We start from the raw sequence: 27,311 nt of genomic DNA on the forward strand, positions 1-27,311 counted from the left end.
GGCGCATAATCGGTGTATTGTCGGCCGTAATATTAGTAGTAGTAGTAGAAGAAGTAGTAGTAATAGTAGTAGTACAGTTTTATTTATTTGTTTATCTGTTTTTCTTTACTTTTTTACTTTCGTGTAACAAATAAATCGTGGTTAGTGTGTTCTCTCAATGTTAGTGTCGTGCTGAATACTCAATAGCAACTCACATTTGTCGGCGGGGAAGCAGTTGCAGTCCGGCACTTCGGTCCTGACATTGTTCTTCAGTTTGTCCAAGTGATCTTGCAATTTAGTCGTTGCCGATGGCACGCTACCGCTTCTAGGACTCTGTGGACCTTCGTTCTTTACGTCGGACTTGTCGGCTGAGTCGGCTAATATCTCGTCCCTTGTTTGCAGACCTTGACAACAACCGTCTCGTAGATGTTCTGGTGTCGGTTGTTCGGTACCGCCTCTGCGACAACACCAGGAACCGGTGCCTGCTGTTACTTTGGCAGGACCACCGTCTCCACGGAACATGTAATCGGAGTTTTCCTGTGATCTTTGATCCGGCTCGCTTTTGATCTCCTTCGTTGTACAGCTTTCGCTTTTGGACGAGGCTGCCGGGGATGAAACGCAGTCGGAACTGGAACAACCGTATTCGCCGACGTTTTCCTGCTTGATGATCTGCGAGGAATCGCAGTTCGTCTCCGAGGACGTTGTCTTGTCGGTGCTCTCCACGTACGGTCTGTCTTCCTCGTTGATCAACGACACCTGTGTCGTTTCCGGGAAATCGAGACTGTTCTCGCACTTCTCGCTGTTGTCCGCGTTGTTTTCACACTGCTCGAAAACTTTGTCGTTGTTGGTCTGATCTAAGCACAAACTTCTTTGAAACGATTTGTCGTCGATTGTCTGATTGTCGTTGCTCTTCATCTCCTCTTTCCATAAATGCTGTTGTTCTTGATGTTGCTCTTGTTGTTTCTCACAGGGTTTCTCTAGTACGGTTTTGTTCTCCGAGCCGAACTTGATGAAACTTTCGATGACCGTCATACCGTTCTCAGACAGTACACTGCCGTTGTTTCCTCCACCTGACCACTCCCATAAGCCACCACCGTCGGGCAAACTATCGGCCCGAGGGTGGTGGCTATGCAATAAAAAATTACCGGTCAAAGATTCGTTCGACTGCGTCATCGAGATCATGTTCGACTGGCTTAAATACTGTTCATTTTGTTGTTTCTCCTGCATTTTGTCCGAGTTTTCGTGCGAGTCTCGCATCCGATCTTCGCTGTGATAATCCCGATTCGTTCCACTATTACTATTCACGTGATGAGATTGCATCTGATGGTGCATATTGTGATGTTGTTGTTGCTGTTGTTGTTCCTGATGGCTCATCTGATGTGCAGCCTGCTGTTGAGCTTGCTGTTGAGCTTGCTGTTGAGCTTGCTGTTGAGCCTGCTGCTGTGCCTGCTGCTGAGCCTGCTGTTGAGCTTGCTGCTGCTGCTGCTGTTGAAGGTGTTGATGTTGCAACTGTTGCTGCTGTTGCTGTTGTTGTTTATTCAGGATCATAGATTTCAGTCGACTGTTCAAATTAACACGATTAGATTGAGCAAATACGTTACTCTCCTGAGCATCTTGGTTATCCGAGAACCCGTTCGGTTTACTGGTGTCCGTTGTTTGTTGCTGCCATAGCACTCTTTCCCCGGAGTTCTGCATATCTTGCTTGGTTGTCTGTTGGCCCCACGTAGGTTGATTCTCGGCCACCGAACTGGGCGACCAGGACATCTGGTTGTCCATTTTGTTCTCTTGTGGCTGAGGCTGCCACGCGGCCGGTTGATGACCGGGCGTTCTCCTCGGACTAGGCTGTGAGTCTGGCCATTGTTGTTGCGGTTGTTGACTACCGTCGCTCTTCATACTATTCGGCGACCAATTCGATTGACTAGTTGGCGTGTCTGGCCAGGACATCTGATTAGACGGCGTGAGTCTGGGATTCTTTTCTATCTTCGTCTGCTGCGACCACTGTTGCTGCTGTTGCTGCTGGGTTTGCTGTTGTTGTTGCTGCGGCGTTAACCTCGGATTCGATTGATTAGAGTTCTGTTGTGCCTGCATCTCTGGACTACTCTGTTGCCAACTGTGTTGTTGGCCGGAAGGCGTCATTCTGGCGTTCTGGTGAGACGGATTCTGTTGATGGTCCGACAACTTCGGAGAATGCTGTAGCCACCCTTGGTGCTGAGGCTGTTGTTGACTAGAGGGTGTCAATCTTGGATTCTGCGTGTCCCTCAGCTTCGGACTTTGTCGAGACCAATTTCCCTGAGTTTGTTGCTGTTGATTATCTGTATTGTCTGTCCACGATTGCGGTGTATGCGGAGTCTCCTTCACGCTACCATTTTCCCAGCTCATGTGACTGGCTGGCCTGGGTAATTCTTGTTGCCCCTGCATCTGCATGCTCTGTTGCTGTTGCTGTTCTTGTTGTTTCATACTGTTACTCTGCATACTCGATTGTTGCTGCTGCTGCTGCTGTTGAGATTTCTGTTGTTGGTGCTGTTGTTGCTGTTGCTGCAACGTTCCATCCGACCAATTCATACTGTTGCTTACGTTGTTCATCTTTGCACCGGTACTAGTGTCGGACCATATGTGTCGTTGTCCAGCATCGGACACCGAATGCTGCCGTTGCATGTGTTGGTGTTGCTGTTGTTGCTGCTGCTGATGCGACTGCTGTTGAGCCACCTGGGGCTGCCATTGGTTCTGTACTTGTTGCTGACCCATTTCCACGTAGCCTGGATATCCGTTAGAGTTGTGTAAACTCTGAGGGCCCGGTTGAAGTGGATACCCAGGCATCTCGTTTCCCGACACGTTGCTGGCTGCGATCGTCGCGAATCCTTTCACCTGAGTGTCGGTCTGCTGTTGCTGGGGTTGCGACGGTGCCTGCTGGGATGCTTGCTGTTGCTGCTGGTTATCCATGTGCACCGAGCTACTACGACTCGTGGGGGTGGTTGAAGGCGGTGGTGCCATCGTCACGTCCTGCAAAAGACATCATTCCATCTGTAATTTAAAATTGTTCCAGGTTACACGGCATCGTCTGATCGGCGTACGAACGTGTTTCTTCGCTAGACATAAGGAGAAATTCGCAACTTGACCATCGGTTCTTTAAACGATTTCATGTAAATTTATAACGATCGATGGTCAGGTTTCAATTTCTCCTTGTCGGTAGGAAAAATAGTATCCTTGAACGGCCAGAATCATTGGTCCACGACTATAATTAATTTATCTAGGTCATCTTCGTCTCCCTAAATTTCGTCTCTCGAATAACTACCGCCTACTATATCGTCTGTAGATATAAATAAACGTTTCAAATGTTTCAATTCAATATCCGTTCGAGTTGAAATACATTTAACGTTCACTTTGGGGAGAGAGTGATTTCGCGAAGACACATTTAATTAAAAACGATTCATTTCTAATTGTACCTGTTGTTGGTAACCATTGACGTAATCCTGCCTTTCATAACCAACTGATTGGGTCGCAGTAGCAGCGGGATCCATGAATTGACCGTTTAGTGGCCTCTGAGCTGTCGATGGTACCGTTTGCGGGGCGACTGGTGGCAAGGGCGAGGGCTGCCCCGTGATTGTGTATTGTCCTGTCGCTCCGGCTCGTTGAAATGCCGACTGATCCGTAGTAATGAAAGTCTGCTGCTGATATGCGACTGTAATCAGAAAATTCGCGAACTGATTCCAACGGGAACGCATCGCAAATCCGCGGTACAAAGACTTGCAGTTGCACGCTTTGCATTCTGCGGTCGTTTCACCGTGAAAAATGTAAAACCGTTCATTCGAATCGCGATTGTTGAAAATGCATTTGAAACGAGACCATTTTTAAAAATTTATTTAAAGAGCGAATTAACTAATCGATGGATTCTTCAATTACCTGGTTGTGGGTGGTATGGAGCGGCAGCGGTGTACTGAGTATGATACCTCAGCTCTTCGAGCTGATTCGGAGCAGGAATTTGTTGAATGAACTGCTGAGGTGGCCATGGTGCTGCTGACGTTTCAACCGCAACTGTTCCCACGGGAGTAACTCCCTGGTGCCAAACAGTATTCCCAAAACCGGCTGCTGGCCGGAAGCCGGCACCAGAATCGCCGTAGAACGGCATCACTCCGGGTGACTGTACGGAAACATAGAACTTAACATTAATTTAATAAAAACCTTAACATTCTTAACACTTCGACTAATTGCATTTTTATAATACTCTTCACACTTTCAATTAGAAACGTCTCAAGTTAAATTCTGAATACCGAGGTAATTATATAAGATTCTTAGACAGCACAGATGAAACGTTTCTTTCAACGCACGCTATTTCAAGACACTCTAACGTAAAATGAAAACCGTCTTTTCATTCTCACCAATGTGAAGTATTTTAGAATTCTCATAGGTACTAATTAAAACATCAAATCCCTTTGGAAATATTTCTATTTCTATTGACTATTCGTTTTTCTTTTCTTTGTAAGAACACCGCCTCTGAAGATTAACAATTAACACGTTGAATACCTTGACGTTGAATGAGACCGGTACTAGAAATTTAATGCAATATAAATTCTAAGTGAAATTATCCAATTTCTGAAACAGCCTGTATCCCAAGAAGAGGGAAAGATATTCTCGACGACCCAGACATCTTGAATACTTTGGTTCTACGGGTGATAAGTGGCCAAGAAATATCGAAAGAGGAAAGAAAAAGAGGCATAGACGTCGCAAAGAAATTCCTGAAGTCCGCGAGGAGACATCTTTTATTTAAACGCGTTGGACTTTGAAAAATCGATCGTTCAAAGGGAGACAAGCGAATACAACTCGACAGGGGAGAAAGTGAAATAGAATGACACAAAGCTCGGTCGGAGGTGTATGGAGGATGAGCAAACTGATCGTTCGTGTTCGTTGCTTTCGTTTTGTACGAAGTTTTATAGTCTGGTTGCCAGTTCTTTCCTTCCTTCCTCTTACCCTTCCTATCATTCTATCCCCGTCTTCCTCCCTCTTTTTAACCCAATCTATTCGTGGCACTCTCCTGTATCGTCTCTCTTTCTCCCTCCCACGATACGTCCCTTGGAATGGTTATTTTCCGTCTTCCTCTCGCCGTGAACCTTCCACTCGAAACCACACAACCGACCACACGCGGATCGAAACTCCGCGTGTCTTGCTCTCTCCGAGCGGTCGCGAGCGGAAGGTAGCGATGGGCTTAACCCTTTCATGGGCGAACTTTAATAATGAAAGTTTTTTATAGGAATTTTTATCCTATGGCGATAAATCGACGTGAAAATGTGTAAGAAACACCTTTAGCGACGTGAAACCTTCGAAATATTGTTATAAAATTTGGAAAATTAAATGGACAGTGAAATATAACAGGTTATCGTTAAATGTGTTTCACGCATCTCGCCTATTTCCCGAGTATTTCTGTTTATCCGCTGTTGCAATGTGCACAGCACCGAACCGTTTTGCGGGTTATTACCCTTGTTGCGCGGTACAGTTCAATTAAGTGAGTTACGATGGTAATTCCATCGGCTATGACCAAGGAAGTGAAATTTCCTCGGAATATTCGGCCTGGAAATTCGACCGAGCTCGATATTGAGGTACTAGATCGAAGAGCAATTTTCGAAAATCTAATCAAGAATTTAGGGCAAAAATAAAGTTGTGGCAAATTTCGTTTTATCCGATAGAGAAATCGGTCAAAATTTTTCATCGTCGCCACAGAAATTGACCCTTTAAACCATTCACCCCGAGGTGCACCCTCTTCACGGGGGCGTTGAATCGCAGCAGCAGGAACGTGTAATGTTCCGTGAATCATCGAGAGAAGCCCAGGAACCAGTCACCGAGGCTCTGGTATACAGAGGCAAGGTGGAAAAACGAAGGAAAGAAAAGAAAGGAGCCGGAACGACGACGGAAGGGGTCGAGGTCAATGAACAGAGAGACCTGAACGTGAAGTTCCTTCGAGACGAGAGAGGGTCGAGAGAAGCCCGAACGGGACGAACGTACACACGGAGAAAGGAAGGAAGAACGAGCGGGAAACGAAGGTGGAGTCTCCTGGAGGGTTATGTTTGGGTGCTGTCGCGGCACATCCCGTTTTATCACGCCTCGGGTTTACGTTACCCTAGGTCACGATGTCAAGAGAACGGTAGGATTTTCCCCCTGAGAGCACACCACGAGCGAGACTCACTTTGGATAGAGAGAGATAGAGATTGATGGTAGAAGAGGAAAGGAGGAAAACACGAAGGAGAAGTCGAGGTAGGAGGTAGAGCTCTGAGGGATCGCTGACTCGGTTGGCGAGACGCCCGGCCTGGGTCTTCGATGCTATCAACCTCGACCACAAACACCGATTCACGGCCACTTTGGGGGTTACCCGCAGTTTCTCCATTCGCCAACACCTCACCTGCTCTATGGACCACTACACACGACCCAATTCTTTTTTACCTCCTTTCGATATTTCATTGAACCCCTCCAAACGGGCATTTTTCTATCTTTCGACTTCCTTTTGTCGATGAATTTGAAAAAATTCAGTCTCGAAATTACCTCTTGCCAATCAATCTCATCGTCGGAGAAAAGGTGGTTGTTCTAAAGGCAATGAAGATGTTCCCTAACAATACAACACGTGCATACAACGAGCACGTTCACCGCCCCTCTAAGACACCGCATAATTTAAACCCCCATTATAGCTTCTACTTCGGAGGCGCGAGCAGCAACAACGCCTCCTTTATTCACGTCAAAACGTCGGGGATCGTGTTTTACACGCATCCTTCTCTCGGGCTACCACTTCATGAATCAAGCAAATAAAAGCCTTTCAAACAGAAGAATACACCGGCTAGTGTTTTTCTTCGTAACCAGCAATAAAAAGCAATGAAATCAAATTTCAACCGATGATTTTATTAGATCGAATGGTGGTTTTCTCGAGAAAAATTGATTCACAGCTTCTTCTTTATGCACGTATGTCCCTGATCACGAGAAACCGATCGAGGTATCAGAGTTCGTGGTCGTCGTTCCCGTAACCGTGGCCCGATACATAAATAGCCCGATAAAAGCTGTTTTACTGCGCAAACGATTCCGTTTTATCGGTTTTCACGACGGTCCACGATCGAACGAGAGAATAAAAAAAAAGGCGAGTGTAGATACAACGTTTCACGCCGCTATCTGGCTGTTAGCTGAAACAGAAAGGGTGAGAGCGAGGGTGGAATCGGGGACATCGCGTTTGATAAATGAATTTTCGCTGCGAAACAAGCTACGCGGATACGCGTAACCATCAGCGATGTTCGAACGTGCGATCATCCGCTCACGGTGAACGCTTAATGAAATAAACGTATCGATGCGGGACTGATTGCTGTGGCTAATTCGTCGATAAATTTGCAGCCTCTCTTGTTTCAATCGAATCGAGAACGAGAGAGACGGAGATAGAGGAGCGGACAGAGAACGGCGAAATTAATTTCTGGCTGGATTTTCAAAGCGGTTTAAATTCGGTCGACTGTCGGATTCGCTTCCGTGTTTCAGCAGTTCCGAGCATACGTCTGCGGGTAATCGAATAGCTGGCCGATTCTAGTGATCACCTCTGATCGATGATGATTCGATACAGAGGATGCTCTTTTTACGGATCTGTACCGATTTTCTAGAAGAATTTTTCTTTTCCGTTACGGTTTAACGTAACGAGTTCTCAGGAATTCTGAACCGAAGGAATTTATACGCGTCCTTAAATCGAGGTTGCGAAAAAGAATCGGTAAACAGGGGGACTGAAACTGGTAGCTGTTTTATCTACATCTTACCCGGCGAATATATTCACGATCGGTCGCTTTCGGTGCAAACAATGCGTCTGAAACGAAAAAAGAAATATCGTGGAACAAAGCCGCAACTTGCGCCTTCCACGTTGTTTCTCTCGGGAACGAAGGGGTTGTTTCCCAGGCTTACACTCTGGGGGTAAGATCGAGAATAATATATAATGTTAATTCGTTAATCGTTATAGAAATGTTTCCGAGTTTCATGTACGTATCTCTCGAGTTTTGTTTAAATAAAAAATTATCAATGTTTTCGTGGCCAGGGTCAGTCACTTTTCTACGAAGCGTATACGTTTAGAGAACTCTGCACTCAGATTTCAAACCTCTGACTCACTAATAACTCTATCTACATTCTTGAAGATACTGTTATTTTTAAAACGGCTCGTAAATTTTGTTCGTTTCATTCTTAATTCACAAACGATGCCATTATGAATCACTTTTATAGTTGATTGGTGTATTCAAAAAATTGATAAAGATCACTTTACACTTCAATAAATTCTCCACGGCTAAAACGGCACTTTCCAAAGTCTATAACACTAGGTTCACAGTACTTTAGTGTGTCCGTTTGGTACGGTGGTGAACGGAGCGGACACACGCGTTTCCGCGGCATAGAAAACCGCACGTGCTTCGTGGTCGGACGCAATTCGTACACGGCCAACGAGCATGGCTCGCGTTTCGCGGTTTCGGTTTACTGCATAATTGCGTGGCCTGTAACGTTGATTCCTTTATCGGCGACGATATTGCCAATTACCGTGTCGCGGGGCTGACCGCGTTTACGCGCGCAGATAGCCGCGTTTAACGCGGGGAAACGCACGATTAACGCGGCACGGCTGTATGCGCCAATTTACAATGAAAACAACCGCTTAAACGTGTACCAGATTTTTATCAAATTTCTTTCTTTATTATTTTTATGAATAATTACCAGGCTTCGTACATTTTGCATATTTTTAAAATTCTGAATAATTTAATAATTAAGAGAAGTTCAGCATAATACATAAAAATATGTAAAACGTATGCAAATTAAAATTTTATAAATATCCTGGAAGTAATAATAATTTCTATCGACCATGAAAAGCGTCAGCTCAGAGGGGTTGAATTAAAAGAACAAAGAAAGAATCAACGAATGAAAGAAAAACTGAGTGTAGAGTTGAAACGAAAATTCAAGGACGATCTTAAGGGTTGTTAATCGTGAAGAATACTAAACAGAATAATAGAAGAGGAAAGACGTGAGCAAAAGAGCGTTGCTCTTACCCCTGGTTGTATGTCGATCCTACAGTTGGCTGGTGGTCGCGTTTTCGCGGTTTTTTCCCTCGTGACAAGGGCTGCGAGGAGATCGTCCGCCGAAATAACAGCATAACGTCGGGGCAAGGGTAGACTACCGGCAGACAGCGACTATGGGGGCGGTGACCGCCCGCCAACGCGAATCAATACCCGCAGGAACAGGAACCACCGACCGACCTGGCAAGAGGGAGAAGGAGAGACAGGGATAGACTGAGAGAGATGGGTAGAAGGTCCCAGAGGTAGCGAGCGAGAACGAAAGAGGGGAAGGAAAAGCGAGCAGTATCAAGAGGAGCAAGAGGTGGCGGCAGAGGCGGAGAATGACGGGCGGAGAGGAACAAGGGTGGCAACGAGGGGTTGAAAACGGCACGGAGTAAGTGCCGATACCTGTCTACGTTTCGCGATTCCTTCTGCGGGTGCGCCATCATTCTGTTTCTTTTTTTTTCCCCTCTTTTCTTCTCTATCTCGACTTGCCCGTTCAGAAGCCACGGAGATTGAGTGGAACTTCAAAGAGGGCACACCTCGATGAGAGACGTTTTCAGCTGGCAGACACGAGCAGCGGAAAGAATTGGCTGAGGATTCTTTCTAGATGAACGGATACTAGATTTGGAGGAAGTAGCAATTGATGGAGATTAGCCTTTTGAAGGGGTCTGAACTAAATGTGAATTAGGTGTTAGGATTGATGAAGAGTTATTGAAGGTTAGTGTTTAGAATAGTTGGCTGGTCATTCAAGTATCTGTATAGTTCTCTTCAAGACAAAGGATTTTTGGAAGTTGTCATTAGAATGTCTTCCGAAGAGATGAAAAATAAGAAAACCCAAAGTCATTGCACCTTCGAATACCGGCAAACGTCCTGTTTTAAGGGTACACCCATAAACATGGAGGTCGACAGTAATGGGGCAGTAAATTTTATCCGCTTGCTGGCCCGTTCAGGGAACGTAGGGTTGTCAGGGTTCAACGGGACGACCTTGGTGGTAACCGATAACCGGACAAGTCGCAGACGGGCTGGAACCTCGTCAGACACCGGTGGTCGGAGTATAACACGCGTAGTTTTACACACGGATTATCCTCACACGTGTTCGACTTGCCACCGTTGAAAACACGCGGCGTGCTCGCAGACTGGTTTGCCCAGTAACCTCGCGTCGGCCAAGAGGATCGAGATACACGCTTGAAACGAACGCGAAGAACCACATTCCTACCGCCTTTTCTGCTCCTCTTCGCTCGACTTTCCTCTTCCTCTTGGCTCGTTGAAAGCGAGAGGAACGTCTGGGATCAAGACGTCTTCGCGGTTGACCGGCTGCGCGTTTCCTTTTTGCTCCGGAAAGGATTGAATGTCGCTGGATCATCGTCTAACCAGGCTACTTCCTGACACAATTTTCAAGATTTCATCCTCAACTAATTTGTAATTTCACAACGGAACACTCAACCCTTTAGTGTTCAAGATTTTTGAATAAACACAGAACGGAAGGAGCAAATGTATCCTCTTGGAGGATGAAGACAGATTGAAGTAACGAACCGCGATGGTCTAGGTCTAGGTCAAGGTCCTCGGTCCGGCTTCACCAATGGCATACACGAAATACACGAAGGGGTCAGGGTACTGTTTATTCCCTGAAGTGTGCTACGTGTTCTGTATCGATACACTAGACCGGATTACCAGCGAGGAACGGCTAAGTAGCTTGGGATCGATACGATCCTCAAGGACCAAGATTTAACCAGTAACTCTCTAAAGGATTTTCAACGAGAAACAAGACTCTTCTACGATACTATGCGAAAAGAAACGAACGTCGGAACTTATAAAATTACCGGTAGATTTACAAATTTTCTAGTTCGATACGTAAGTTGTAGCATAGAAATGTACTCACCATAGAAACGACAGGAGGCGGAGGATTTCCGTTTCTAAGTGCACCGGTTTGCTGGTTCGCCGCAGGATTCAGATTGTCCTTGGACTGCTGCATGGGATCCGGCTGATGTAGCGTTTGTTGCGTTTGCTGTTGCGGTTGTTGCTGATGTTGTTGTAGCCCACCGATGCCAGCCTGTGGACTGCCTAAGCCTGCAGGTGCGCTGTCCGGTGTGCTGACTTGCCGTGCGATCTTTCGATAACTCTGTAACAGAAACGTTAATCTACCATCAGAAATGAACCAACCAGTCTCGTTTGCGTGGACGAGAAATTTACATTCAACCAACAGTGAACGTTATACGTGTACCAACAGTTGCGTCATTCTCAATCGTGTCGGGTATCTTTCACTTTTCATCTATAGCAGAATTTTCATTATGAAAAGTATGGGATAAAAATGAAAACGTAAAAGTTTCCGAAGATGGTTGAATGACACGCGATAGAACAGTGAACTGTTCATCTTCAGAAGGAAAATGTCCCCCAGTGGATCACCCACGCATGTCGAGGGGAGTACGCGTCACGACAAAGAGGAGAATCTCTTTTGAAACGAAGGAAGGAAAGCAGGAATGAAGGAAGGAAGGAAGGAAGGAAGGAAGGAAGGAAAGAAGGAAGGAAGGAAGGAAGGAAGGAAGGATGGATGGTTTCTGATACGATGGCCGGTTGTACGCCGGTGTGACCCCAATGCTAAAAATACCAAGGTGGCCTAAGTAGGCCGAGCCAGCTGAAACGGTTTCCATAGTTCAACAAGCGTCGTTGGCCGACAGTATAATCGACTCCTTCCCTCTCCGTGCCACAAACTTGATCAATTATTACGACGTCCCTCGAGCTACGCTATCACGGTGCCGACGTTAAGCATCGCGCGATCAGAATTATCGAAGAGCTTGAGGAACACCCGTGCGCTCCAATCTTTGGGTCCTTGGGGTTATGTAGGAGGAAGATAATTTAATTACTTTGCTTGATAATATTTCCTAAAAATTTGGATTTAATTGTTAATACTAATTGCTATTCGATTAGCAATCCGAGTCAGGTCAGTGACCCTGAATCCAGAGCCATTTCTAAGTTCGAAAATTTGTCATTATGATGGGTTTAGTTGAAGAACCAATCTATAACATGATTTATATAGCGGGAGACATTCGAAATGGACGTTGTTAACGACCCTGATCCTTCGCTCGTTATCTTTATTTTTATCAAACACAGCAAATCATCCCTGACAGGGCTGAGAATGTTTTCTAAGAATTTCTTAATTGGAGGAAACGCATTCGGCACCGCTGACTCATGGGTTCAATATCCTCGAAGAAGCTGAACGTCTTACCTGTTGTTCTAACGACGAATACAACCAGGCACCACTTTGTTATTGAAAATGCATTTGCAGGCTTCGTAAAAGGAAAGAGTTTCGTAATACATACGATCGACGACGATGTTACAGAATATTACTGATTGTATCGGACGGTGAATTTATTGGGCAAGTCGGCCGGGAAATTTATGCGACGGAATTCAATTTACATTTATGACGGGCTGCGCTCGTCATGGTTGCCGCAACCTGCGGCCAACAGGAATAAACAACAGGCTCTTTATAACCGCGAGGATCGTTACTCGTCAACGAGAAATACCACCCTGACGAACCATGGAAATAATTCACACCCATCGATCGAATTGACTCTTTGCAAGAATTAACAATCGATAAGTTGTACAGACAAGTGACCGACATCGAGATTTTCAATATTTTAGGGAAGCTTTTTATCGATTTATAGGATGCAAGATTTATTCAGTCGTTCAAGGTTCGCACGAGAAGTATTAATATCTTGACGGCCGCGTCTTTCATTTAGACCACGTTTTAACACGTCCACTGGCACGGCACAAATATCCACGATATTATAAATTATTTAGGAAAAAGATTAGAATTTAGAATGAAAGAAATATTTAAAGATTCTAAAGTCATCCTCTTCAAGACCTCCCACAAGATCTAACAAAAAGACCTCCCAAATCGCTGAAACCGAAGAGTACTAAAAATGGAATTCAACTTTCTATCTGCATCGTTATCATCGTTCTGAAAACGGTAAACGACCGGAATACCATTTGTCAGCCCTCAAACATGAACTCACCTCCCAAGAAGTTCATTCAGTCTGACGATCGAACAGCTACATGAGTCATTCGAAATGACTGTGTATCGAACTGAAAATGCGTTGAACAACGTGAAACTCTATTACAGAGCACAGCCTTGCTAGGTGGTTTGAAATTACCGGGTCTCAGGATCACGGAGGAGCGTCAATTTACGACGAAGGCTTCAATTTTCTCGCGGGGTATCCGCATTGGAATCGACGTGTGTTACGACGTATCACGTGCGTGCAAGCTTACATACGAGGTGCATTTATAAATAGACAAGGTCTTGGGGCCCACGCTAAGCCCACCGGGAGAATGCATTTGCTTACCGAACGAACGTCTCCTCGTCACCCGCTGAGATATTTTACTTAACTCGCTTCCAGCTAGCACGAGACACGTCGCGTTTCGGATCCCTGGCGGGCAAAAGCAACACGTGCTCCGAGAAATTTCACTTTTTGTCGAGAACCACGCCTGCAATGGAACAACGTTTCAACGGTTACGAGAGACGGAAACGTGACTTGCACGGCTAGGGAAGAATCAGTCGAGGAAACACGTTCGCGTCTCGATCGAACCTCGATCCACTGAAAATGCACTGAAAGGCGAGAATATTGATGATCTTGTAATATGAAGATATAGAAAAATGAAGGACATGTATGATATTATCTGAGACTTCATGATATACACCCTTATTCTTCAACCCTTTGGAGCCGACACTGGTACCCTGGACTAACAGAGGAATTTTCGTATGCTAATGTCTATTTTAAATAGCCAAGTGAAGTGTTGAATTTCAGAAGGTAACCCTTTTGATGGTATAATTGGAATATTCATTTGTTGAAAATAATCGAGTAGGAACTAATGGAGTTCTAAAGCGTTGAGACGTGCCAAAAGCAGTAGAGCATTCCTACATGGGCTACCTACTCGTCAAGATGATGTATGAAAAGTTCCTAGACGTTTTCGAACGATTCCATGCATGGGAACTGACAGACTCATTGTTGTTCTGACGGCTGGAAATTATACCGAAGGGATGGTTTGAAAGAAGAGAAGAAGAAATTCTTCAATTTCACCTGCTTTACCTGCTTTTCCAGTCGATGGGTCTAGTATTTTGAAGAATGAATAAATAACACGAGTATCGTGTGGTTATTTTAACAGGATAATTATTTGTCTATATTCTGTAATATAACATCGTTCTAATATTAAATAACCTCGAGTGTGCTGTGTAATTTCACTGATACTAACGAGTTGCACAGGGTAATCTTGATGATGGGTTTACCAACAGAGCCTGGAAGAAATGCATTTTCAACCTTCTTTCTTTTGCTTTCATCTTACGATCTTCTGTAGTTAAGATAGCTTCATTTTGTACAAAGAAAAGCTTCTTGAAGCTTTCAAGGTTTCGAGACTTCGCAAATCGTTTATCGGTGTACTTTCCAGACGACATCAAAGTAAATTTGAACTTTGAATTACAAATGAAATGAAAACCTTTCGGTTGAAAATACCGAGTCAGAATTGAAATAGTATTATACTGATTATTAATAAAAGAAGAATGAAGACTTTGAGCAGATAAATTATGATCTTGATATTGCATCGTAAAGCAGCATCATATGAAGACTATAATATTAACCATGTAATTACACTCTATTGTATCCTTTACGACGTAATTGCTTGATGATTTACCGTCTATAATAGAAACAATAAATTTTCTGTTCAGATGAGTGATGCTAGCTTATTCCTTAGAGAGTGACTCATGGAACGTTTGAATCGACAATAACAAGCTAACTATGTTAAATTATTCCAAGATCAAATCTGAGTATTTCTAGCAATCTTGATCATAAATTTAAACTATGCACTCTGGATTTTCGACTTTGGACTTTGAACCTTAGATTTTGGATTTATAATGTTAGACTCCATACCCAAGATCTAGGACTTCAATTTCAGATCCTGCATATTCAAACCTTAAACCTTGAACTTCAAACTTAAAATCCTCGATTCCTTTACCATCAAAAGCCATTCACCTCCAAGAGCCAACAATTTCAATATCAAAATGCAAAGTGGCGTATATTACAAGCAGTCATATTTCTCGTCGAGCATTTCGCATTTTTTTCCCGACCGTCCACCCGTTCGCGGTGCTTATTTACAATTCGCGATTCGCGGTCTCAGCGTAAAAGGAAAAACGAAGGGGGGCACAATAGGGAACGAGGATACAACGCTATCGTATTTTACGCGGCCGCGAGTTTCCATTCTTTTATTCGCCGGTGTCGTGCTTTCACGAGCTTCGAGTGCTTCATCGATCCTCGACGAAAATGAGTTTCGCGATGCCACTAACGACGTCGAGGCTGTTTACGCTCGTAAACCTACGACTAACATCAGCAAGAATCCCCTCGCCACCGATTTTATTGTTCCCCCGGCCGCGTCGTGTGTCATTGAGTACGTCGTTAACTTCGAACAGGCATCTTCCAGCTAGTAATTTGTTTTGATTTTAATCACTCGTCGTTATCGTTCGCCCGTTCGTTCTATGGAAACGATGAAAAGCCTGCGAACACGTACCGACGCTGACACCGTAAATTTTCGGTCCAATTAAAACTTTCTAATTGTAATAATTCGTGTATGAAACGCGAGTAGACGTCTCTGTATTTTCGTCACACGGGATACATAAATATTTTATTTCTAAAGGATCCTATATGTAAATTTAAATAAAAAAATGTATAAAAATCTTTCGTTTGAGAATTTGACTGCTTATATCGGTAGAATTAGATTTCCAATTGATCTCGATCGAACGAAAAAGGGAGAGATGAAACTAAAAGTAAGACTCCACTTCAAAGGGTCACATTGACTCTTTTCAAGATGCAAAAACGAGGCAGACCAGGATTCATTTTTATAACGGCGGGCACCAGAAACGCATTTACATCTCTCTGTTCGCGAGCTCATTTTTCCGACTATCTCGTCGGAAATAAATCTGCCCTGAGCCATGGAACAGGCCACAGTTGGTAATAAAGAAAAAAATGGTATGGTGGAAGAGGGAGGGTAAAAACGAGGGAAGGAAAAGAAAAAAAAAAGGAGAGTGAACGACGTCCTCCCTTTATCTGCATCGCGTAGCGAGGCTTTTTAATGACGGGCATAAGTAAAAGTGCATCCTGCCCTTAACGACCGAAACTGAGCACGGAAATTCATTAAGGGGAGGCTATATTCAATGATCCAAATGCGTCCACCAGTTAAATACGATGATGTTGTTTTGTGTTTATCATGATTGTTTTTTTTTATCTCGTTGATGCACTGTCACGTTGATGCACCGGTTGCAGTATCTGCAGTTCCTCTTTCAATTAGCAGTTCTTGTAGAAGAAGAGAAAGTCACAAAAAAAATTTTCAACAGCATTATTATTTGGGGGTTACTAATGATCACGGCCTCAAATGTTATATAATTGCGTAATTAGTAAAAGAGAAGAAAGGCGAAGGTTGGATAGGATTAATATTAAACCAATAAGGCACCAAAGTGAAAGTTTAAATTTGAAGATTGACCAATCATATCTGGCCACATATTTCCGCTTTCACCGCGGCAATCAACTTACAGCATTAGATTAACAATTTCCCTATCAGAAATCTTAATATTTGAAATTTATGTAATTGGGCTCCTAATGGTCAGAATCACTATTTATGAAGAGTATAATAAATAGGAAAAGATTCTTAATTCCAAGAGATTTATTTCTGATTAATTCGTATCCGGATGATTGCGCACCACTTCCTCTTCGAATCATCTATAACTGAACAAGCCAGGTAACAATATCGAGTCGATATTGCGCTTCGAAGACGATCTCGTTTCAAACGTCAGCGTAATTCGTCTCGGCCTTCTCCACCGTGCACGTGTTCGTCTATCTATCTATCCGGGTCAGACAGAGAATTTACGGTCGAGTTATACGAGCAACGTGGCTTTATATCATTACACCCACCCTAAGATCTCTCCTCTTCCTTTTACTACCAATTCCGCCGGAAGTTTAGCCATCCAGGTACATATCGGTCGAAACACGTCGGAGAGGCAACCATAAGTCTCCTTTTATTCGCCGTTTACCAGAGGAAAATTGAATACACCAGTGATTATTACGTGCCTTCGCGGATGACCGGATTATTTTGTGGGAAGAAAGAAAAATGAAAAGGAAAACCATGGATCCTTCAAAGGAAAGATGATGGATCTTTTTAGACGTCAATCATCGATTAGGGTAACATGGCGAGCAGAGGGCAATGTTGGGTTTTGAAATGATTTGAAGGTAGAGGGTAGGGATAGGATCGAGATCAATGTGCACTTTGTCTAACTAAATATTAAAATTTTAAAATACTCAAATTTTAATCACTCGGTGTACGAAGCTCGCGAAAAGCTTAATCCTATCAGTAGTATAGACCTCCTGGACTGCAACATCATTTTGCTTATACTAATCGTTGCGGATCGTTTAGGGTCGCGATTTACCCTCGTATATATCCGAGGGGTTATAACGTGCAGGCACACCACGTGGCTGGAACACGTGGTCGTTTATTGGCACGGGAAATCCTACATTCAATTGGCTGCTCCGTTTTGTTGCTACTCGTTCGTTCGTACGTTTCGACACGCGTCGTCGATCGTTTACGATTACGCTTTGCGTCCCTTTGAAGCGCCGCTGACAGTGGCTCTCGTTTGCCTACAGATCTTTTCGCGCTTTCGGTTCCGTTCGACTACCCCCGGTAATTGGCCAATATTCTTCGATGATAGGGAATTAAAACTGGATCCATTCGATGCACAACGTACCAATGAATATCCGAAACACTTGCATCGAATAACTGCGTAGAGTGATTGTAAATATTTCCAGCTACAAGGTTCTAATATCAGTACATATTACGAGTGCAATTTGCATCGATTATTAATTTCTTATTTATGCAGATATTTAATAGTTCGCAATATTTTTCGCTAATAAATTCCACATAAATGTTCGAAAGATTGTAATACGGTACAATGCTGAAGAATTTATTACATCCCTGTTGAAATATTTCAAAATCGCTCTAGATCCGACCAGTGACGTTGAAGAATTTATTATACTCTCATTGGAATATTTAAAAATATTCCTAGCAAGCCAGGGGATCATCTAGAAACGCTCAGCCACGTGGTAAGAAACGTGACCATCATTCACGATCGTTCTGACAATTCTTATTTAATGTACCGTTCAAAAACTGTACGTCTCGAGCTTAGAAATCATTCATTCGAACCGGTTATTTCTAGAAAAGAGGAGGCTGAATGAAAATCTGTCAACCCACGTGGTGAAACGTCGTTGGCCAATGACCGCTCCGAAGCGAGGGCGTTACACTCATCGACAACTGAAACGAAACAACCAACGGACGAGAATGAAACTCGTGGATGATCTACTTGCCGGCGCGGTGCATACATTTTCTGCAAGTCATTCGTCAGTGAATCTTCTTTAAATAACTGAAGGGTGTTTCGTACTGGTTCGTGTCTTATACTTCCACATACCCATTACTCTACGTTGGTACAAATGAAACTATTATTCAACTGATGGTAAACATGGAAAAAATAGAGTTAGAAGAGCGGGGAACGTCGCGTTGGCGCGTCGAAGCGTTCTATTTCAAATTATGTAAGCGAATCCTTGACGAGTATCTGTTTTGGACCTTTTTTCCACCAAGGACCAACGCGAACCGCGAAACTTCGTGTTCACCAAGCACACGTGTTACGCAATCGTTCGTCTATCGTGGTCATGGAATTCAGGTCAAGCGTTGTGTGTCCTATGCTGCTATAGGCTAGCTCGTCCCGCCGCGAGTTTCTCGACGTTCGAGCATCGATTCCTTCTCGTGACTCGAGACGATCACGAAGAACAGCCGGAAAAAGGCCATCGAACTAACGAATCTACTGTTAGCCACAAAGAAATCATTAGATCTACCGGATAGTTCCAGTGGAACTAGCAGAATTGTCTGAGGTGGACTACATGTTACTCCAAAACTAAGACCCAAAGGAAACTGCTGCAGTAATCCAAAAATAATACCTCTAAATGGAGTAAAACACTTCAACTATCGCTATGAATGCAGTATTTTCAACCGGTGTTTATCAAATAGCCGAAAATCCATTCGGACCGAAAGCGCGCGAACGTGCGCTAAATGAATTAACGAAGACCGCGCGATGGGATTCACGAGCGAAATGAATTGATCCTCCATCCGGTGATCACTATATTGGAGCACACGAATCGAAAGTAAAAAAGGAAAACTAAAAAATATTGACGTACACACGCGTATGCCTCCATAAAAGTTTATCGTGCGTCTACCATCTCTTCGAGTCGCCTTGAAGGTCCAAGGACTTCTCTCCCTCTATCCAATCGGTTCAAACGATACAAAACACTGGTTCTGGTTCGAGTTCACAATAAATAAAAGAATATTTCATGTATATCGAAAGCGAGAAACGTTGAACCGACATAGACACGCGGTTCCCTAATAAAGAGCGGGAAAAGTGGACTCACTTTGCTTCTGGATCACGCAGCGACCTCGCGTTCAGCTTTTATTTCACTTCAACTCGCTATACCGTGAACTCTTACGCCACTCTAACTCGAGCCACATACACGTAACAACACACATACGTATATATATATATATAAAACCACTGAACACGAGTGCAGTTCCCTTTGGTCGCGAGTATACACTTGGAGGCGAATCGAGCCGCAAAATCCGTATAAAATCACGAGGTTTCAAACCGAGTGCGGAGTATTATCGCGTGATCTAGCAGGCGCACCTTCCCGTCAAATCCTCCGGCTTCGTGAACACTAAAAGAGCCTCGGCACGATCCTCCAACCGGAGCTCTCACCGTGCACTGACTGCTCGTTCGTTCTACCGCCAATAAGATCGATCGAGTCCACTACTCGCGAGAGATCACACTAGTCGCGCAGCGATCCGCCGAAAAACTCCCGTGGGACGCTTCTCCGCCCTCTGCAGCCCTCCTCTCGCCTGCTATCCCTCCCTGGTACCCGTATCTCCTTCTCTCTCTCGTTTCGTCCCCTCTTTCCACCCCTTCTCTCCCCCCCTATCTTCCTCCTCCTCCTCCTCATACTCCCCCTCTACTGTCTCCACGCTTTTCTGTGTGCAGGCACACACTGCTCTGTCTGCATCGTCTATACTCATACAGACTGATACTTCCTCCCCCACCTTTCTCCCTCCTTTCTCTTTCTCATCGAGTTGGTCTCTTTCCCTCTGAATAATCTCTGTCGCTCTTATCACGGCGTGCTATCACGAATTCCGGTGGCCGGCGACACTGGCTTCGTGAACTCGACACTGGTCCCGCGGTGTCATAACACTGGTAACAGCCTGTCGGGGGCTATTAAAAGCGTGCGCGCGTTATCGCGAATGTGGTGTAGAGGTTTGTAAACGCCACACCCGTAAACATGGCATGGATGAATGATCGACGATGATGGGACCACGCGATGGTCGAGAGGATTTGACTGGGAGCAATGATTCCTCTTTTTATGTATGGCGATTTAGGTTTGATCGGTTAGGAGATGGTACACATGTAGTTGTTTCCTGTAATGAATGTTGCTTTAAACACACTCGTATGACCATTAGCCCTCCTGAAGTCTTTGGATGATTGTGCTTACTGGAGGCTTGGAATTCTATTTTTTGTTACTTATCATAGAGAATTAAACTCCTCTTTCTTGTTTGTTAACCCCTCTTCTTTCATTTATTGGTAACATGAATTTCCTGAATTAGGAAAGAGCAATTCCATACAACAGAATATTTAATTTCAATTTGTTTCTATATATTATCTTGCTCCGAAAGTCAAGCTCCAGCAAGTAAAGTGCGCGCCTTATTCGCTGCAACTCGTCACACGTCGTTCGGAAATGTTCGTGTACTTTCGTATCGCTTCGTTTTCGCGGTTCCCTCTCTCCCATCATCTCTCTCTTGTCTCTCGTCCCCCTTTTATCTCTCGCTTCAATGTACTCGCTCTCTTGTTGTCTCTCTTATTCGTCTCTGATTCGCTTTTCCTTTGCTTTTCCCTCCTGTTTCGGTTTCTCTGTCTCTCTCTTCTTCCTATTTCCATTTTCCCACCCCACGTCGTTCTCCCCTCTCTTTCTTCGTCATCATCGCCTTTTTCTTTTTGACTTGCTTCACTTGGTTTCTTTCTCTTTCCACTCGACTTCTATTCTCCTTCGTGTTTCCCGCGGCTTCTCTCTTCTCTCTCGGTGCTCTCTCTCCCACCCCCAGGTTTTTCATCCTTTCTCCCACTCCTTCATACTTCCCCTCTTTCTCATGCTTTGTAACTATATGGACTCCCCCACCAATTGTATCAATGTGGACGAGAGAGAGAGAGAAAAGTTCTAGCGATGGAAACGGTGCCCTCACAAAGTGTATCCGATGTTCCCGCGGAAAGTATTTTATTTTTCACAATGGTGCATTCTTGCAGTATTCATGCACAATTGTTAGAGGAAAACTACCTCTTTTTTTTACAACGTTACTTAAAACATTGCACACTATTTTCTATTTCTGTTACCTACATTATTCTTATGCTACAAACACTTACGGATTCCTACACACGGTTTTTATTCAGATTGTTCGTGATAGTGTTATTTTTTATTTTATTTTGGTTGAAAAATTGATTTCCTATTTCTAGACACAAAGTTCTTTCTTGTGCGCCAAATTATTTGAAGAGGGAGAGAGGTGGACCCGCAGATTTAAGGTGGAATTTCCCAGTTATTCAAACTCTGGAACACTAAATTTCTTATTAGTATAGACGTACACCCATCCTAATATGATCCCCGGTCGATTTAGCTTTACCTCATGATCGAGGAAGAAGTCACTGCACTCGCGCTAATCTGCAGGTCTATAGACATAATGCACCTAATCTATTTTAATCAATGCAATTTTTAAACAGCGATCAATGAAAAAATTTTTGTTTGCTACTGTTCCATCCTCGTTCGTTTTTCATTTCTTCCAATACACAAATATTTCCCTGTTAGAGTCAGGTAGACCCCTTGAACCTCCGACCTGGTTGTTTCCCCACCTTCGGTTACGATGACGCGTTTGAAACTCTTCTCTACCTTTATCGTTGCTACAACCTTCTCTGTCTTTGCCACGACGGCCATCACCAGGTAGCAATAGCGATTTGTGCGATAAAACCACTACTTTTTAATTTACATTCTTTCTAACAACATGAAAATTAACTTCGCGACGCCCACAGTAGACAACGCATTAATCATTGCATCGAACCCATAAAATCCAAACCACCAACAGGAAAACTGGGTGTCGTGTTCTAAATAAAGCTCAGTTTTCCTGGTGCTATACCAAGCTGTTTCTCAAAAAAAAGAAGAAAGTTCGACACGAACGCGGTTGTCCGCGATTAACCGCTCAAACAAGCCCACGTTTACCATAGCACGCAAATAAAAAACAAGCGGTGCGAAAGAACCGGCTCTCCATCACGACATCGATATTTTAATTGTTCTATCTCGTCGGGGTGACTCGCTTGCATCAGCGAGATCGTGTGCCATTAACGCTCGATTAGCCGTGCAACTTTCCTTCGTTCCCCTTCCACGGCTCATCGATTCGCACTGCGATTTGACGCACCGTTGATTTTGCACGACAATCCTTTTTCTCCTCTTTTTTTTTTTTTTACGGAGGAATTTTCGCGTGAAGTGCGTCGAGAGGAGGTGTCAGCGAACGATAGAGGCCCGTTTCCCGACGGCGACACGTAACAGAGAAAGCTAGCTAGGGATTCAAGAGCGTGCCGTTAGCTGGATGGTGGATATCCAACAACTACGGGCAAAATGTTACCTCGAGGGTGTTCGTTTATTAACGTCGCAGCAACTTGTTGCTGAACGCGTTACCACTGTTGAATAACACCCTTCCTCTGATCTCTCTGCCGGAAGTTCCCTGTCCACGCCACTCCTTTCGAGGAAGCCAAGTCCCACCCCAACTGTGGCCGAGCTTCCGCGTTTGCCAAATCACTTCTGCCACTCGAGGTAATCGTGGTTAGCCTTCGAGACTCCCTCAATTGCCACTGTTCCCGCCTAAACCCTTTCGCTCATCTGATATCGTTCGAAGCAATCCTTCCAAGTAGCCAGTGTGATAATTATTATATTAGAGTCCGATTAAACGTTGGTCTGTGTTTTGAAGAATAATCAACATTTTCCAAGGTTCTTTCAACATAGTCTCTCATAGTTCTCCGATGACACCATGGTATTATACTTTGATTACATCAGCCGCGGTGTAAAACACGAAACAAACGACTGAGCTATGAAATCAGAGACATGAGTCATTGAATTAGAAGTATTAAGTGCTCTCGTGTTTTGGCTATCTTCGAATCGATCGAAAATTCCCAAACTGGCAACTGCAGTAGATCTCAAGGGATTACAGTCTGCTCGAAATCAATTGGCCGTTTAAGACGATCGAGGAATCAACCTCTTACCTTCTTACTAAGTTACTTTGTTGCTCCATTTTCTGTTCTCTGCTGTGCTATATTCTTCACTCGGGCCGCCTTCTCTTTTGTATCAACATTCTGACCGAAGCAAAGCTTCTGTGGCGACTTATTAATGATTCATCTGTGAAGTAGACCGTGGTATAACTCGAAATCGCGAGTTCTCTCAATTGCATCGAATGGTTATCGGTTTGGTGGACGGTTCACGTGCGTTCTTGCACGTTTCACGTGGCAACGAAGCCTCGGAAACGGTTCGATATCCTTCGCGAATCGCTTCGAGCTGTTTGCCGGCCGCTCGAGAAACCTAATCGAGCAGCGTTTATGACCGACCACCGATCAACTTTTCGTTTAATTTCGTTGTCGACTCGTGTGGGGCCCCGAGCGATCGATTAATCGTTCATGGAGCGTGATTCAATGGTTTACCAGGGGAAGATTGACCCTCGATCGTCGGGTCCTGTCAAGGATTCAATTAATCTCAGCTGCACGAGAAATTTGATTTCGTTTCGAGATTATCCCATAGAGAACACTCCCCTTTTCAAAATAGACAGCTTTAATATCTTTTTTTTTTTTTTAATAAGAAATGTGTAAACTTGTTACTTTTTCCTACGGGATACTTGTTTTATCGAAATAAACAAGATTTATATAATAATCTAAACATAACGTGGCATTTTTCTTCTTATATCTCGTGGTAAATATTTATTCGTCGCGCTGATGTATTGATAACCACGGTGAAATTGTAACGTCTCATCGATCATCGTTCTGGGGGAATCTTCAGGAGGAACACTTAAAAAACTTGTATAAATTTTTATTTAGAAGATTACCATTTTATTGCTGTTAAATATGATTTATCTTTAGTGTCGTGAATTAATTTGTCTCTGGTATGACATTTCTATTATCAGTGTGAATTTATTGCCAGTGAAGATGTTTTAGATTGCAAGGTTTCTTGCAGGAAATTGAAAATTTTCCCGTTACTATCCAATCTTTCTGAATAATAAGGCAGACCGATTTTCTCAAGTATCAGGAATTCTTTATTTCTTATGAATAATGACAACTCTAATCTCTACTCGTTCAGTAGAAAATATGAGGGCCATATTATCTTATCGACGAGCATAGATAAGACAAGAAAAAGGCCCACTGCGAGACTCGGAACGGAAATAGCGTCCCAATTTCTTATTCCATGCTTCTAAATAAACATTAATTAATTTGAAAATAGTTTATGGGGAAAAATTGTAAATCGTACTAATGATATTTGCAGGTAATTAAAGTCTCGTTAATTACACAATGTTTAAAAAAATTGCTTACAAGAGCAGGGTTGAGCCACGTTAAATTAAGGGGGATAAAACGAGCACAGTTAGCGTTGAAATTCGAAAAGGGGGAGGAAAGTTCGCGTGAACGTTCCATAAATAATGTCACCGTTCGTTCTGACTCGATTATTTTCCACGGTGTGGAACTTAATTATCCTAATAACGAAAATTATAGGCAAGAGTTTGCTACGGCTCTATTACCAAGCGTGATATTTAATGGTACTTCCTAGCAAGGAACCATATAAACGCCTCTGTAAATAACGTTTTGGATAATGTATGCGTTCTGATAATAAAAATTTTATTTCAAACTCTGAGTACATATTTTTTCTCCTATTCTTCAGTTTCACACTAATCATCCAGTTCTTCATGGGCATCCTGCCAACTGCCTCCTTTCTATTCATCAATAACCCAAATTTCTCCCTTTCTTCTTACCCTACTTTCAGTTATTAATTACAATTCTTTTAACAAGTTTCAATATTCTCAATAAAATATCTAAAAACTACTTCAAAAATTTGAAATATTAAACCTTCAATCGGTACTCGATTGCCCGTGTAAGGGTTAAACCTGAGGGACCACCCCCACAATGAAAAAGAAAGATGAAGAGAAAAGCTGGTTCCGAAGGGGATGACCGAAGGGGTGGAAAAGAGACAAGAGGGAGGAAGAATTAGCATTTTATTCGTAGCGCGACCGATCGATATTCGCGGGCAGGTTCGTCTTCGTTTTACTGTCGGTCGGAACCTTTGGAGCCGACACATTGTTCGCGAATTCAAGATGGCGCGCTTCGACACCTCTGCCCGCCACCAGTGCCGCCAACCCTCTTCAACCCCCGTTTCGTCGACCTAATGCAATTTAGCTGCCGTCGACGATGGAAGGGAGATGGTTAAAGAGAGAGAGAAAGAGTGAACCGACGAGAGGGGTAAGTCGAAGGTTGGCAGAGGAAGACCGCTAATTATTTCACCTAGGATATCCGCAACTTGATCTTCGGCACTTGCACACCGAAATCCGTGGATTGAGAAGAGGTCATTGATTTTGGATTAAATCGTTCGGAAACGAGGAAATCGGATGGTTCGATCGAGCTGCAATTCAATTCGAACGTGGTCGCGTTAAAATTAGGGGATGATCGGTGAATTCGGGAACGACAGCCCCGGAAATCCGAGCTTCTTTTAGTTGGTATTCTATTTTAGTCTGTTTCTAATATAAAATGCGGCGATGGTATCCATTCGAAGATTAAATCAAGAAAAAGTAATTTCTTCGTAGGTGGAGCTATTTTTGTGAAAGGTCACTTCCTACTTTCTACTTCCTTATTACGTGATACAGGGTTCTCGAATAAAGACGATATACGCCGTCAAAAATACTCTACTAATTAACATTCTTGAAATTTAAATCAGATTTCTTATTTTAAGCAAAATTCTAAAATTAATTTCATTATTCCCCAATACCTTCACCCCGAAATTCAGGGAAATTATTTCCGGAAATAGGACAAGAAAATACTCGATCAAAGCTGTGAAATAATTTAGTAGGAAGTGATTTTAGATGGAGAGGGTGAATTCCGAGCGGCGGCTATCGATCGCTTGAACGAATATAAATTGAAACATTGAAAAAGTTGAATTGCATTCTGTTATGAAGACGTTGGCGTCGGCACAGGTGTCGGTGCACGTGTGCATCGTTCGTTTTGAGAGATCGATAACACTCCGCCGCCACAGAGATATCAAAAGCTCGTCGAACGCGATATAAATCAGCTGCGGTGCTATGCACTTGCTGGTTCGAATAGGAAAACGCCTAACTACCAGAGCTCCATTATTCCTTTGCCCGAGTGCTGGAAAACAGGCATCACTGACACTTCAGTTTATCAATTACCAATTGGATAGATTGTATTTTGATATGTCTGCTATATAATTATCTTACTAAGAGAATAGTGCAATATTTACAAGTGCCTTTTTCGATATCTCGTGTACAATCTTGGTAATCGCTTTGTAAATATCATTTTATAGTGTACCATGAGTCATTAAAAGTTCCATTGATAAGATCTACCTTCTACGCTGTAATTTCTACGAATCTTTGAATCTTGTTATCGATTGAAGTTTAAAAAAAAAAGATAAAAATAATTCCACAGAAGAATTCTCATTAGAGAAAGTTTGGCAGATCGTTTCACCGGAAGTGGGTACGCTCGCGAGCGCCGATGAAGAATGGGTTGCGCGGCGAAGTTTCAAGGCAAATAAGAAACACGTTGGAACAATATAAATGGTCGCGGATAAATTGGCATGAAACTAAAGAAGAATTTGGAGCTAGATATCTTGGGTATTTGGTAGTGAAATGCAACAACTGTAGCTTGATTACCGTAGCAGCTGGAACATTTTAAACATGGCGGTGCAGAACGCACACGCGCGCTCAACGTCGATCAATACCAGCTTGCTTAATGTCAGTTCTCAAACTTCCTGCAGCTCGATGGTAAGTGGCAAGAAATTTATTCCAAATAGACGACCGTCCTCGTTTTTCCCCAGGAAACTTTGTCCGAAGAGGAAAAACTACGAAATTGTACTGCGGTCCTGCGCGAGGAGGAACTGATAT

The 27,311-nt window shown here is 43.5% G+C and overlaps 1 protein-coding gene across 7 annotated transcripts in view; it reads right to left on the reverse strand.

Annotated features, from left to right (window-relative positions):
• LOC114879355 (DNA N6-methyl adenine demethylase-like) overlaps positions 1 to 27,311 on the reverse strand; it is an 84,976-nt gene that overhangs the window by 9,389 nt on the left and 48,276 nt on the right. For 4 of the 7 annotated variants that reach the window (XM_029194195.2, XM_029194223.2, XM_029194205.2 and 1 more), the window contains exons 4-7: positions 10,894 to 11,133; positions 3,880 to 4,117; positions 3,423 to 3,658; positions 195 to 2,979 (exon numbers count right to left, since the gene is read on the reverse strand). In XM_029194195.2, coding sequence (XP_029050028.1) covers positions 195 to 2,979; positions 3,423 to 3,658; positions 3,880 to 4,117; positions 10,894 to 11,133 — 3,499 coding nt within the window. Of the gene's footprint in view, positions 1 to 194; positions 2,980 to 3,422; positions 3,659 to 3,879; positions 4,118 to 10,893; positions 11,134 to 19,270; positions 19,389 to 19,501; positions 19,899 to 27,311 lie in introns of those variants that run through there. The other 3 variants (XM_046288534.1, XM_029194240.2, XM_029194230.2) reach the window with 3 other exon arrangements.

Source organism: Osmia bicornis, chromosome 2, assembly GCF_907164935.1.
Source record: "Osmia bicornis bicornis chromosome 2, iOsmBic2.1, whole genome shotgun sequence".
Lineage (NCBI taxonomy): Eukaryota > Metazoa > Arthropoda > Insecta > Hymenoptera > Megachilidae > Osmia > Osmia bicornis.